At 41.5% G+C, this 15000-nt stretch overlaps 1 protein-coding gene across 1 annotated transcript in view; it reads left to right on the forward strand.

Annotated features, from left to right (window-relative positions):
* Nucleotides 1–4851: 4851 nt before the first annotated feature.
* LOC143282464 (peptidylglycine alpha-hydroxylating monooxygenase-like) overlaps nucleotides 4852–15000 on the forward strand; it is a 21432-nt gene continuing 11283 nt past the window's right edge. The window contains exons 1-4 of the mRNA XM_076588110.1: nucleotides 4852–5218; nucleotides 6987–7041; nucleotides 10041–10128; nucleotides 13397–13509. Coding sequence (XP_076444225.1) covers nucleotides 5057–5218; nucleotides 6987–7041; nucleotides 10041–10128; nucleotides 13397–13509 — 418 coding nt within the window. The 5' untranslated portion in view covers nucleotides 4852–5056. The remainder of the gene's footprint in view (nucleotides 5219–6986; nucleotides 7042–10040; nucleotides 10129–13396; nucleotides 13510–15000) is intronic.

The raw sequence follows: 15000 nt of genomic DNA on the forward strand, positions 1-15000 counted from the left end.
AGAGGCAAGGCCTTCAAGACTCACTTGTGATACACTTAAAAAAAAACAACAACCAAGCTTTTTATGTATTGAGTATAATTTCAAAATGTAATGTTTAAGATGAGAAAGACCAGTTTAAAGCAAATTAAGTCCCCTAGCATTAATTACAGAGTAATTTCCCTTCTTTACTATCTGCACCAAAACGTTTGCAAAATAGATAAAACTTCCATGCTTAGCAAAAGAAGTTTCTGTTTGAACATAAAATGAAAATAATGACTGCTCGTGTTGTTGGGTCAGAATATCAGATCAAACTGCCAAGTTTAGAGAATACAAAAAATATAAATATAACAGTAAATGCAGTTTGCATATAATTAGGCTTCATTTTATTATTTTTTTTGTGCCCATCCCAGAGGTGCAATATTGTTTTAAACAAGATGACTGGAAAGCACTGAATTTTTCCTCTTTTTATGCCTAATTTGGTGTCAACTGACAAAGTATTTGCAGAGAAAATGTCATGGTTAAAGTTTACCACGGACACACACACACACACACACACACACACACACACAGACAACCGAACACCGGGTTAAAACATAGACTCACTTTGTTTACACAAGTGAGTCAAAAACTGTTAGATGCTGATTGATAACAGAACATGATACGTGTACATGCACGTGCACGTAACCATATATTTAGTGACCCACTAGCTTATCTCTTAGTGTCATACTTTTCTTTTTGTTGTTTGTTTTTATCTTTTGTCTCGCAGCACCTTTTTGAACCCAACCACGTATCGCCTCACACATGCGCGCGCGCGCGCGCGCACACACACACACACATATGTACACCTGCGCCTACGCCCACACATACACACACAGGCAAACACACACGCACGCACGCAGACACACACACACACACACACACACACACACACAGCGTGAGAAGGCTAGCAGGACAGCAACGTGTGCGATGAGTGAGAGCAGTCTGTCATAATTATCATAAACAATAAACACAGCTGGATGTGTGGTTTAATGACACCAGTCCGGACTTCTTTATAGCTGACAGCACTGAAAAAAACGGGCTGTCTCTTCCCTTGCTTTTGTCCGATGTCTGTGTGTCTATCCCTCTTTGCCTATGTAAGATAAGATAAGATAAGATAAGATAAGATAAGAAGAACTATATTATCTCATGAAGAGAAATTACATCTGGTGCGGCAAAACAAACGTAGAAAATCACTCAACACAAAACATTAAACTTGACTTAATTAAAAAAAAAAAAAATCAATGACATATAAGACATTCATCTAAAAAGTAATGTATATATTCACTTCATCAAAATGTTGTAATCAATCATTATTGTAAACATATTCAAATACACCAAGATTAGCATTGCATGTATTATATTGCACATAAATTAAGACAAGAATGATTTTTTTTTTTTTTTTATCTCGTAAAGAGAAATTACATCAGGTGCGGTCGTGCACAAAAACACGCGTGCTCACACACACACACACACACACACACACACACACACACACACACACACACACACACACACACATTACACACACAAAAGCGCGCACTGGCACATGTACATGCACACACACACACATGCACAAACACTCACACATTCACGCACACACACACACACACACACACACACATACAACACATACACACGCACACGCACACGCGCATTCACAGACACAGGCAAACCTACACACACACACACACACACACACACACTCACACACACACACACACACACACACACACACAGAGTGACACACAGACTCACACAGCGACACAGCACACACACACACACACACACACACACACACACACACACACACACACACACACACACACAGAGTGACACACAGACTCACACACCACACACACACACACACACACACACACACACACAGAGAGAGAGAGAGAGAGAGAGAGAGAGAGAGAGAGCACGAAACCCATTCAGACGGTTCATAAAGTTTCTGCTATCTCCTGCATTAAAGCCTGTCTCATACACGCCTGTCGGAGCAACGTTCTTTTCAGCTGGATTGAAGACTGCTGATCACTGAAGATATATCCTTGCCCACGGGGACAGTGAGAAGTGTGTGTGTGTGTGTGTGTGTGTGTGTGTGTGTGTGTGTGTGTGTGTGTGTGTGTGTGTGTGTGTGTGTGTGTGTTCTTCAGTTTAACGTCTATTCACTATAAGTGTTTTTAGACGGAAAGGAGTAAAGTAGTGTATAAAGGAAAGGGAATGCATGTGAATATTAGTGTATAGAAAAAAAAAAGGTTCATGTCATGTATCAGAGGAAAAGTATATCATAAGAAAAAGTCTAAAGAGGTTGTGGTGTGTATTGAATGAGTTGTCATGGGAAGGAGAACATGTATATGTATATCAACAAGTATTAACCTACAGCAATGTAAATATAAATAACAGTATTGAATATAATACATCAAAGGAGGATACCAACTGGACTGGAGTTTAAAATTTCTGAAAACATCCTAAGCAATGAATAATCATTCAAAATCTTTTCAGTGGCTAATGAAATATTGGAAGAAAAGTCATCAACTACATCTTTTGGAAGTAACTGTCTTATGCACGGAAAATGAATGAGTAGATGGCTTACAGTTATTTGCTTACCGCATATACATTTTATATTTTTAGAAAATTTTGTACGCGCGCGCGCGCGCGCGCGTGTGTGTGTGTGTGTGTGTGTCTTCAATCCTCTTCATGTCATTACGACGGGAAGAATGAAAACGTGCTTGACTGGAGAGGAGGGAAGATGCCGACTGGAAAGTGTGCAGGTTCTAACGTTTATTTGTTTCGCTGTTTTCATATCTATAATTGTTTCATTATATCATTGTCGTCATCATCATCATCATCTATTCGTCGTCTATGTCATCGTAGTCGTTATCGTCATCGTCATAGATGCTGTCGTTGTCATCGTCATTATCATCATTCGAAAAAAAAAAAAGCAAATCACTTCTCATAAAGATAACGTTGTCTTTACAGCAATTCTGGGGTCGTTCCGAAAAGCGCTTTTTAACAGCAGTGTATTTTGTATTTTCTTTTAATTTTATCCTTCTCATGCACTATATCCAAAACCTGATGTTTGAGTTCAGTTACCCAAGGAGGCGTGACTTCGTTCGGACAAATCTATATACGTTAAACCACATGGCCAGTGGAGTGATGGCCTAGAGGTAACGCGTCCGCCTAGGAAGCGAGAGAATCTGAGCTCGCTGGTTCGAATCACGGCTCAGCCGCCGATATTTTCTCCCCCTCCACTAGACCTTGAGTGGTGGTCTATACAAATACAAAATCTGCTAAGAAGATGCCTGACCACCAGCGTAGCCCAACGATGTTTAATCTATGTGCCTCTTCGAAATACCCCCTTGAAGATTTCCGAATTGATGTTTGTTTTTGTCGTTAAGTTCTATCGTCAGTCACGTCCTCCCTTCCCATGTCATATCCTGAGCTTCGGTTTTTTTTTTCCTTTTCTTTCGCTGTGTTTTATTTTGTATTTGTATTTGTATTCCTTTTTATCACAACAGATTTCTCTGTGTGAAATTCGGGCTGCTCTCCCCAGGGAGAGCGCGTCGCTACACTACAGCGCCACCCATTTTTTTGTATTTTTTTCCTGCGTGCAGTTTTATTTGTTTTTTCCTGTCGAAGTGGATTTTTCTACAGAATTTTGCCAGAAACAACCCTTTTGTTGCCGTGGGTTCTTTTACGTGCACTAAGTGCATGCAGCACACGGGACCTCGGTTTATCGTCTCATCCGAATGACTAGCGACCAGACCACCACTCAAGGTCTAATAGAGGGGGAGAAAATATCGGCGGCTGAGCCGTGATTCGAACCAGCGCCCTCAGATTCTCTCGCTTCCTAGGCGGACGTGTTACCTCTAGGCCATCACTCCATCACTACTATGTTGTTCCTTCTTTTAGTATCTTGTCCTGTCCTGTCCTGTTTGTTTTAAACGCAGGCTTATCTGCTTAGCATGTGTGTGGTGTAGCGTATATGGATTTGTCCGAACGCAGTGACGCCTCCTTGAGCTAGTGATACTGATAGTGATGTTGTCTTATTTTCATTGTCCTTTCTCTTCTCGTTTACCTTATTTTGTTCTATTTGGTGTTGCTCTGGTTGCTATGTCTCCTTCAGTCCTGTCTTGTCTTTTTTTCCCCCCCCCATTCTTATTTCTTTTTGTTTTTCTTACATTGTATTGAATCTGTCTGATCATTTGACCGTCTTGTCTTGTCTCTTCTCTTTTTTTTCTCTCCCCCCCCTACCTCCCTTCTTTTTTTTGTGTGTGTTTGTTATGCATGCGTGCGACTGACTGTTGTGAAAGCGCTTTGACTTGCCTCTGCACAACATTTTGCTCTCTCTTTCTCTCTCTTTACATTATATATATATATATATATATATATATATATATATATATATATATATGTGTGTGTGTGTGTGTGTGTGTGTGTGTGTGTGTGTGTGTGTGTGTGTGTGTGTGTGTGTGTGTGTGTGTGTACTAATTGTTATTATTATCATCATCATTATTAATGTCATTGTCTTGACCTGTCCTGCCTCCTCTTGTCCAGTGTCCTGTCCTTTTTTCTGTCTTTTCTGTGACTGACTGACATCTGTCCGTCAATCTCATCGCAGGCCTACACTGGCAGTCGGTCACTGTCAGAGCCCAGTGTGCAACGAGCCTTAGCTCTTTATCAACGTGGGCAGAATGCGTGTCACCCGTTCTGTAAAGGTCAGCACCCTAATCACCATCCTCCCCTGAACCCCACCATATGGCAGAAATGCGCCACCGTTGTGCAGAAAGGAACACACACACACACACAAAAACCAAAAAAAACCGAAGGACTAAACTAAAGTAGCAGTATCAGACAGAATACAACCTCTTTCACTACTCTGGTTTTCTTTGTATAGAGTGAGTCAACTGTGTGTTTTTTGTTTGTTTTTGTTTTTTTTTGGTTTTTTTTTTTTTAATCAACAGCCAGTCAACGTTTTATCTTTCAACTCAAACAAATTCTCGCATTGGTTGCATGTGTAGGAAATGACCGTAAGAGGATGATTCCAAGCAGGATTGTGGTCGTTTTTTGCTGTGTCTGTACGTATGCCGGAGTTACTGTCCAGGTCAGCGCCGCTGCCGTTGCTTTGTCCAGTGATGGGAGCGAAGGGAGTGGTCAGTTTGAGCTGACCGTTCGAATGCCCAATGCCACTTCTGACAGGGTAGGTCAGGATGGTCCGGTTGGCCTCTTGCATTCGTTGTTATTTTTGGTGGTGGTAATGGTTGTGGTGGTAAGAGTAGTGGTGGCGACGGTGGTGTATTTAAGAGAGAGAGAGAGAGAGAGAGAGAGAGAGAAAATCTTCCTTCTTCCCTGACTAAACGTGTTAGGGTACGCTGCTGGTAAGGCATCTGCAGAGCGGACGTGGTGTAGCATATATGGATTTGTCCGAACGCAGTGACGCCTCCTTGAGTAACTGAACGGAACTCGTGTGTGTGTGTGTGTGTGTGTGTGTGTGTGTGTGTGTGTGTGTGTGTGTGACAGAGACACAGAGAGACAGAGACAGAGAGATCGGTGTGTGACTGAACGAATGAATATGGCCAATGTTCATGAATGCAAGCATGCTTGTCGAGGATGCTGTTGGCAGGACCTGGAACACTGTCCACACAATGCAGAGGACTGACCACACTGTGTGTGTGTTGATGTCCACCCTAATCACATCTCACGCATCACGCAACGTCCCTCAATCTGTCTGTTCGGACGATGCAGGATGCTCCTCTCACAACCTAGACGATAACATGTTTCAGTTTCAGTTTCAGTTTCAGTTTCGCTGGGAGGCGTCACTCACTGGGTCCGGACAAATCCATATGCGCTACAGCACATCTGCTAAGCACATACCCGTTCCAGCAGCGTAACCCAACGTTGAGTGCATGTAGATGTAATTTGTGTACCTACCTGAGTGGAGTTCTTCTACAGAATGTTGACAGAGGACAACACTTTATGATGCCAGAGGGTTGTTGTTGTTTTTTCAGTGCGCCATAATTATACGAGCTGCATGCGGCAAATACGGTTTGGCCAGCATAGTGATGGCCTAGAGGTAACGCGCCCGCCTAGGAAGCGAGAGAATCTGAGCGCGCTGGTTCGAATCACGGTTCAGCCGCCGATATTTTTTCCCCCTCCACTAGACCTTGAGTGGTGGTCTGGACGCTAGTCATTCGGATGAGACGATAAACCGAGGTCCCGTGTGCAGCATGCACTTAGCGCACGTAAAAGAACCCACGGCAACAAAAGGGTTGTTCCTGGCAAAATTCTGTAGAAAAATCCACATCGATAGGAAAAAACAAATAAAACTGCACGCAGGAAAAAAAATACAAAAAAATGGGTGGCGCTGTAGTGTAGCGACGCGCTCTCGCTGGGAAGAGCAGCCCGAATTTCACACAAAGAAATCTGTTGTGATAAAAAGAAATACAAATACAAATAGACAAGACGCTCAGTTTGATTTTCCAGTCAAACTTAGGAGAAAGGGGGAGACCGGGAATCAAACCCAGACCCCCAGCTGTAATGGCAGATGAGCGTCTTAACCAATCTGTCACCTTCTTCCTCCGTCCCATTTTAAGTGCCAGTGCATTTATGATTCCCCCCCAGCCCCCCTCCCATCCCCCCCCCAAGCCCCCCCCCCACCGCCCCCAACCCCCGCGCCCCCGTTCTTTTCTGTCTCTGGACCTTGCAATTGGAATGAACTTTCTCTTTCGCTTCGTCAAGTCTCCACACTCAGCTCTTTCAAGTCTGGCCTTAAAACCCACCTCTTCCCAACATAGCCTCCTCCCTTCCCTGCCTTTTTCTTGTCTTCAGTTTCTCCAGTTTTAGAGTTATGCATGCGTGTGAATGACTGGTGCGAAAGCGTTTTGATTTATCTACGCACAAGATTCAGCGCTATATAAATACTATTATTAGTATTAGTATTAACATGACATACATTTCCTGTTCCACAGCCTGATGCATTGGTTTGCCATTCGCACAGACTGCCGAAGAGAGAGGCGTACATATGTGAGTGAGATTTTTTTTTTCTTTGCTCTCATCTGTCCTGTCTTGTTAGAGATAAGGTCATTGTTGATAGCAGACAGCGTGCTATTTTCTGTAACAGGGATCTTGTTAGACAATCTTCCATACATTATCATTGGGTCAATTGATCTTGAAGAAGACCTTTTCGCCATATCTTTTTTTTTTTTTTTTTAAATTTCAGTTTATAATAGAAAAGCTATTCACGAAGAAAACTTTGTCAAACCGGGTTTATTTGTTTATTTTATATTAAGAAAAAAATATTGAAAAGCCTCAGACAACACAACTTTTGATGGGAATTTATAACGGGAAAGCATAATATAACACAAAATTTTGATTCAAAATATAGCAGGAAATCATCAGCCAATATTAAAAAAAAAAAAAAAAAAAAAAAAAAAATCAGATTCATTATAGGAAAGCATGGGGCAACACAAATTTGGATTGGAATTCATGAAAGGAAAGTATCACATTAGACGAATTTTGAGTGGAATTAAATAGGAAAACCTCAGACAACACACATTTTGACTGGGAGTTACAATTTAAAAAAAAAGCCTCAAACAACACATATTTTGATTGGAAGTTATAATAGGAAAGCCTCAGACAACACACATTATGATTGGGAGTTATAATAGGAAAGCGTTAGACAACACACATTTTGACTGGGAGTTATAATAGGAAAGTCTCAGACAACACACATTATGATTGGGAGTTATAATAGGAAAGCGTTAGACACCACACATTTTGATTGGGATTTATAATAGGAAAGCCTCAGCCAACACACATTATGATTGGGAGTTATAATAGGAACGCCTCAGACACCACACATTTTGATTGGGAGTTATAATAGGAAAGCCTCAGACAACACACATTTTGATTGGGAGTTATAATAGGAAAGCGTTAGACAACACACATTTTGATTGGGAGTTATAATAGGAAAGCCTCAGACAACACACATTATGATTGGGAGTTATAACAGGAAAGTCTTAGACAACACACATTTTGATTGGGAGTTATAAAAGGAAAGCCTCAGACAACACATATTATGATTGGGAGTTATAATAGGAAAGCATAGGGCAACACACATTTTGATTGGGAGTTATAATAGGAAAGCCTCAGACAACACACATTTTGATTGGGAGTTATAAAAGGAAAGCCTTAGACAACGCACATTTTGATTGGGAGTTATAATAGGAAAGCCTCAGACAACACACATTTTGATTGGGAGTTATAAAAGGGAAGCCTTAGACAACGCACATTTTGATTGGAAGTTATGATAGGAAAGCCTCAGACAACACACATTTTGATTGGGAGTTATAATAGGAAAGCATAGGGCAACACACATTTTGATTGGGAGTTATAATAGGAAAGCATAGGGCAACACACATTTTGATTGGGAGTTATAAAAGGAAAGCCTCAGGCAACACACATTTTGATTGGGAGTTATAAAAGGAAAGCCTTAGACAACACACATTTTGATTGGAAGTTATGATAGGAAAGCCTCAGACAACACACATTTTGATTGGGAGTTATAATAGGGAAGCCTTAGACAACGCACATTTTGATTGGAAGTTATGATAGGAAAGCCTCAGACAACACACATTTTGATTGGGAGTTATAAAAGGGAAGCCTTAGACAACGCACATTTTGATTGGAAGTTATGATAGGAAAGCCTCAGACAACACACATTTTGATTGGGAGTTATAATAGGAAAGCATAGGGCAACACACATTTTGATTGGGAGTTATAATAGGAAAGCATAGGGCAACACACATTTTGATTGGGAGTTATAAAAGGAAAGCCTCAGGCAACACACATTTTGATTGGGAGTTATAAAAGGAAAGCCTTAGACAACACACATTTTGATTGGAAGTTATGATAGGAAAGCCTCAGACAACACACATTTTGATTGGAAGTTATGATAGGAAAGCCTCAGACAACACACATTTTGATTGGGAGTTATAATAGGAAAGCCTCAGACAACACACATTATGATTGGGAGTTATAACAGGAAAGTCTTGGACAACACACATTTTGATTGGGAGTTATAAAAGGAAAGCGTTAGACAACACACATTATGATTGGGAGTTATAATAGGAAAGCATAGGGCAACACACATTTTGATTGGGAGTTATAATAGGAAAGCCTCAGACAACACACATTTTGATTGGGAGTTATAAAAGGAAAGCCTTAGACAACGCACATTTTGATTGGGAGTTATAATAGGAAAGCCTCAGGCAACACACATTTTGATTGGGAGTTATAATAGGAAAGCCTCAGACAACACACATTTTGATTGGAAGTTATGATAGGAAAGCCTCAGACAACACACATTTTGATTGGGAGTTATAAAAGGAAAGCGTTAGACAACACACATTATGATTGGGAGTTATAATAGGAAAGCATAGGGCAACACACATTTTGATTGGGAGTTATAATAGGAAAGCCTCAAACAACACACATTTTGATTGGGAGTTATAAAAGGAAAGCCTTAGACAAAGCACATTTTGATTGGGAGTTATAATAGGAAAGCCTCAGGCAACACACATTTTGATTGGGAGTTATAATAGGAAAGCCTCAGACAACACACATTTTGATTGGAAGTTATGATAGGAAAGCCTCAGACAACACACATTTTGATTGGGAGTTATAAAAGGAAAGCCTCAGGCAACACACATTTTGATTGGGAGTTATAAAAGGAAACACACATTTTGATTGGGAGTTATAATAGGAAAACATCAGACACCACAAATTTTTATAAGAAGTTATAAATGGAAAGCCTCAGATGACTGTGATTTGAATTTATGATAGGAAAGTATCAGACAAGTTAAATTTTGATTGGAATTCACAATAAGAAAGCACCAGACCACTCAAATTTTGATTGAAATTTATAATAGGAAAGTATCAGACAACACAAAGTTTGATTGATCAGAATTAATAAACGGAAAGCCCTAGTCAATGCACGGCGGAACCATGGTATTTTTGTTTAGTGCGTTTCGTGCCTCACGCCAGCATGAAGGTGGCTCATCACATGATGGTGTATGGATGCAGCGAGCCCGGCACTCACAAGCCCTTCTGGTGAGTCACTCTCTCGGTTCTCCTTAATCTCTAGCCTCTCTCTGTCTGTCTGTCTGTCTCTGTCTCTGTCTCTCTGTCTTAGGCCTAAATCTGAATAAACCATTTCGTATTCGTATTCGTATTCTCTCTCTGTCTCTCAAATTGTGTGGCGTATGCATGCGTGCGTAAGCTGGTGTGTGTGTGTGTGTTATGTTCCCTGTTATATTTGATGTTTTGCGTTTAACTTTTTGTTCGTTTGTTTGTTTGATTTGGGTTGCTTGTTACTGTCCGTACCGATTTTTCTTTTTCTTTTTGATTCTTTCTTGTGTGTGTGTGTGTGTGTGTGTGTGTGTGTGTGTGTGTGTGAGTGTGTTTGTGTGTGTGTGTGGGGGGGGGGGGAGTGCGGGGGGGAATCGTGGATAGAAGCTTTCAGCTTGTCCAGTTTACCCTCAATAAAACATTTGTCATTTCTCTGTCTGTCTGTCTGTCTGTCTGTCTCTCTGAGCGTCCAGTCATTCAGATAAGAAGACAAACCGAAGTCCCGTAGTATGCAGCACTCATTTGGCGCAATGACAAGGAACACATGGCAACAGAAGTGTTGTCCGCTGTCAGATTCTGCAGAAAACAATCTACTCAAGGCCTGACTAGCGCTGTGGGAAATGATGCTGTCAGGCACTTGCCAAGTACGGCTAGTGTATATTTGTTCAAACAGATAAGTGATTTTTCTGTGTATTTGACTGGTAATTTGTCATCGCGTCATTGTTTAACTCTCTCCATACGAACGGCGAAAGAGACGACGCTAACAGCGTTTCACCCCAATTACCATCATTAAAATATTGCAAGCGGAAGGCTCTTATACAGAAGAGGTGAATGTTGACAAAGAATACCACAATTCTTACGACGGAAGCTAAAGGTTGGGTCATTAAGACACCCACTGGACATCCGAGGGGTCTGTGTAGAAGAGAAGAGAGGACTGGCCGTACTGAGTGAGTTAATCACTGAATTATTAGTGAATTATTGAGAGGGCTCAATGCTCCCTTCGCTCACTCCGCTCGCTCGGGTAACATCACATAAGGAGCTGTGGTTGTCAGCAAAATACGATCTTCTACGCAGTGATACCCAGATACAAACTTCCATCGGCTAAGAGGAGACAACCTGACTAAAATCCCCAATCCCACGGCTTTCATACAGTACCAAGGGGATGAATGGCTGTTGGGTTAAACAGCCACTAACTGTATGAAGTCTGGTCTTAGGGCGACACCAAGCTGACGGACATCCATTGCCCTTCCCTAATAAGAGGCTCTGTCAGGGCGATCGAATAATTTCCCTCACCACATAGAACACCCTTGTATGGATACAAAAGTCTGTCTCTCGCGTGGACCTCGGGGATCAGCTGCATTGCACGAGACATAAACTCAGATCCCCAAATCCCCAAAACAGGCGCGGCAAAAGAGGTGGGAAAAGATTGTGCTTAGGTAGCAGAATGACAAAAGCAGAGCGGCTGTCAAAGAAATTCTTTATAATCGGCAGTTGGAATTGCGCCAACGCAAGAATGAGAATCTCAACAATTGAGAAACTGGCATATGATTTTGACATCTTATGTCTCCAAGAGACCATGACAAGTGCAGACAGACCAATAAATTTTGAGAATTTCACAGTCTTTCAAAGGCATAAAGGAAGAGGAGTAGCAATCATACTAAACAAAAATCTAAAAAACAATGTTTCCACCATAAATCTAGAGAAATAGTGTGGCAACTCATGTGAACTAGTGGGTGTGCGTCTTGAAAAACCTGACGGAATTCACAAAAAGGACACCATCATATACGCAGATGGCTCAGTCTCCAAAGGCCAATCCGGTTGGGGATTCACTGCGAAACAAAATGGAAAAAACAATTAGGGAAGAGAATGCTGCCTTCAAAGTCACAACCTCCAGCCTAACGATGGAAGTTGAAGCTGTGACACATGCTCTCCAGTGGCTATCATCTATCCATACGCCTGGAAACCAACATGCCATGATTCTAACGGATTCAATGAACCTCATACAGAAAATTGAAAGTGGAATGGGAAGCCCAGAGTGGCATGAGGCAATGCACAACTTTCAGATTAAAAAAACTTACATGGTCATACTGCCCGGGACATGCAGGTGTTGAGGGAAATGGCGAGCTGACAGACTTGCTGGTAACGCAACAAAGAGCGGCCTACATCTAGGAAAATCTGAAATCCTCAGAAAAGTAAAAAAAAAATACCAAAAAGAACAGGTACAAGGCCTTCACACCATCGATCGCCTCAAAGAAATAAAGGTAGAGAGAGAGGGAGCGGCCATAAGTCTAGCATGAAAGGTAGAGTACGATGCTTTGCAAATCAAACGAATATCGGCATCATTTCCAAACCAACATTGCGCAAATTACTTCAAAACGGGTTTTCTAACTTCAATAGACTTAGCAACACGCTCACACACACATGAGGTATGTGTGTGTGTGTGTGTGTGTGTGTGTGTGTGTGTGTGTGTGTGTGTGCATGTCTGTACTGTGGGAGCAACGGAATGTTGGAACGTGCGGGTGTGTATATATATATTTGTATATATGTGTGGGGGGGAAGGTGGGGGAGAAGGGGTGTGTGTGTGTGTGTGTGTGTGTGTGTGTGTTGGGGCTCGTGTACGTTTATGTATATTTGTTTGTGCTTTCATATCTGTGAAACTGCATGTTTGTTGCATATATGTTGTGCATATGTGTGTGTGTGTGTGTGTGTGTGTGTGTGTGTGTGTGTGTGTGTGTGTGTGTGTGCATGTTTTACATTTATTTGCTTATTTGCTTATTTATCATCATTATTGTCCTTTTATTTTATTATTATTATTATCATTATTATTATTATTATTATTATTATTATTATTATTATTATTATTATTATTATTATCATTATTATCATTATTATTATTAACTTTTTTCTTTTTTTCTTTTTTTTTTCAAGGCCTAACTAAGCGCGTTGGGTTATGCTGCTGGTCAGGCATCTGCTTGGCAGATGTGGTGTAGCGTATATGGATTTGTCCGAGCGCAGTGACGCTTCCTTGAGCTACTGATACTGATAGTGTTCAAACACTGAGAAACTAAAAAAAAAAAAAAAAAAAAAAAATCCTCTGTGTGTGTGTGTGTGTGTGTGTGTGTGTGTGTGTGTGCGTGTGTGGGCGTGTGTGTGTGTGTGTGCGTGTGTGTGTGCGTGTGTGTGTGTGTGTTCATATGTTCGTGCAGAGCTGCGCGTCTTGACCTTGTTGTCTGATGATCTTGACATGCAGGTCATGCCCTAGGATCGATCAGTCAGACTCCGAACTGTCCATATGTGGGTCAGGGCAGCGTCAGATTGTCTTTGCCTGGGCCAACGATGCCCCTTCTCGAAATTTACCCGACGGTAAGAAAAAAAAAAAAGAAAAAGAGAGAGAGAGAGAGAGAGAGAGAGAGAGAGAGAGAGAGAGAGAGAGAGAGAGAGAGAGAGAGAGAGAGAGAGAGAGAGAGAGAGAGAGAAGACATATCGCGTATTGTTTGCATGTTCATTTGTTTATTTTTGGGGGGATGGGGGTTTTTTCTCTCTCTTTTTTTTTTTTTTTGGGGGGGGGGGGGGTTGTTTTTTTTGTTTTTTGTTCTTTCTAAATCTGATCTGCTTTCTTTGCTTGCCACACATCAATTGTTTCCTTTCTTTACGTGTTCTTTTTTCTAACTTACTTTTTCCTGCGTCTGTCCCATCTGTCTCCATCTTTAAAACAAAAAACAAAAAACAAAAAAACAAACAAACAAACAAAACCCCACCCTCTCTGTCTTACAGTATTCTTTCCTTTCTTTCTCTTTCCGTTTCAACTCTCGCTCTGTCATGTTTCTCTCTTTGTCTTGTTTTGTTTCATACTCTCTTGTCTTTCTTCTTCTTTTTTTTTCTTTTTTTTCTCAAGGCCTGACTAAGTGCGTTGGGTTACGCTGCTGGTCAGGCATCTGCTTGGCAGATGTGGTGTAGAGCATATGGATTTGTCCGAACGCAAAGACGCCTCCTTGAGCTACTGAAACTGAAACTTTCTTCTGCTTTCCCTTCTGTCTGTCTGTTCCTCCTCCGATCTCTCTCTCTCTCCCTTAGACTCTCTCTCTCTCTGTGCCTCAGTCTGTTTGTCACTCTCTCTGTCTGTCAGTCTCGCTCTCTCTCTGCCTCTCTGTCTCAGTTCGTTTGTCTCTGACTCTCTCTCTCTCTTTCTGTCTGTCTGTCTGTCATTTTTTTTTCTTTCTGACCGTGACTTTGTCTCTGTGTCATCTTCATTATACCCGTCCCTCTTGAACGCCACATCTTATGTATTTCAGCTCATCTTATTAGAGAAGTCGTTGTTTGAGATATCTACTAGGACCATTCTTCGTCTGAAGTGCACGGCGGACAGAGATAGCTGATGACATAAGTGTTGGTCTGGGTTCCCCCCCCCCCCCCCCGCCCCCCCGTTAGACTGTTTTTAAACACACACACGCATGCACGCACGCACGCACGCACGCACACACACACGCACGCACGCAAGCACACACGACACAATTTTGTTGTCGTGTGGACCTGTTCAACCATGTCCATTATTTATGCTTGCATTCCTAATGAAGACGACGGAAAATATATTTATAAAGCAATACTAAAACAAACAAACAAACAACAACAACAACAACAACAAAAGACAAAAAAAAAAAAGAGAAAAAGAAATATTAGAAGAGAAAGGTTTTGATGATTATTATGATGTTGAAGGGAGGAAGAAAAAAGAAAAAAATACAAACAACTCAAGACAAAAAAGAACGAGAAGAAGGGGAATGATTAGGGGAGGGGGAGGAGGAGGAGGAGGAGGGGGAGGAGGAGGAGGAAGGGGAGGAGGAGGAGGAGGAGGAGGGG

Source organism: Babylonia areolata, chromosome 5 (genome assembly GCF_041734735.1).
Source record: "Babylonia areolata isolate BAREFJ2019XMU chromosome 5, ASM4173473v1, whole genome shotgun sequence".
Lineage (NCBI taxonomy): Eukaryota > Metazoa > Mollusca > Gastropoda > Neogastropoda > Buccinidae > Babylonia > Babylonia areolata.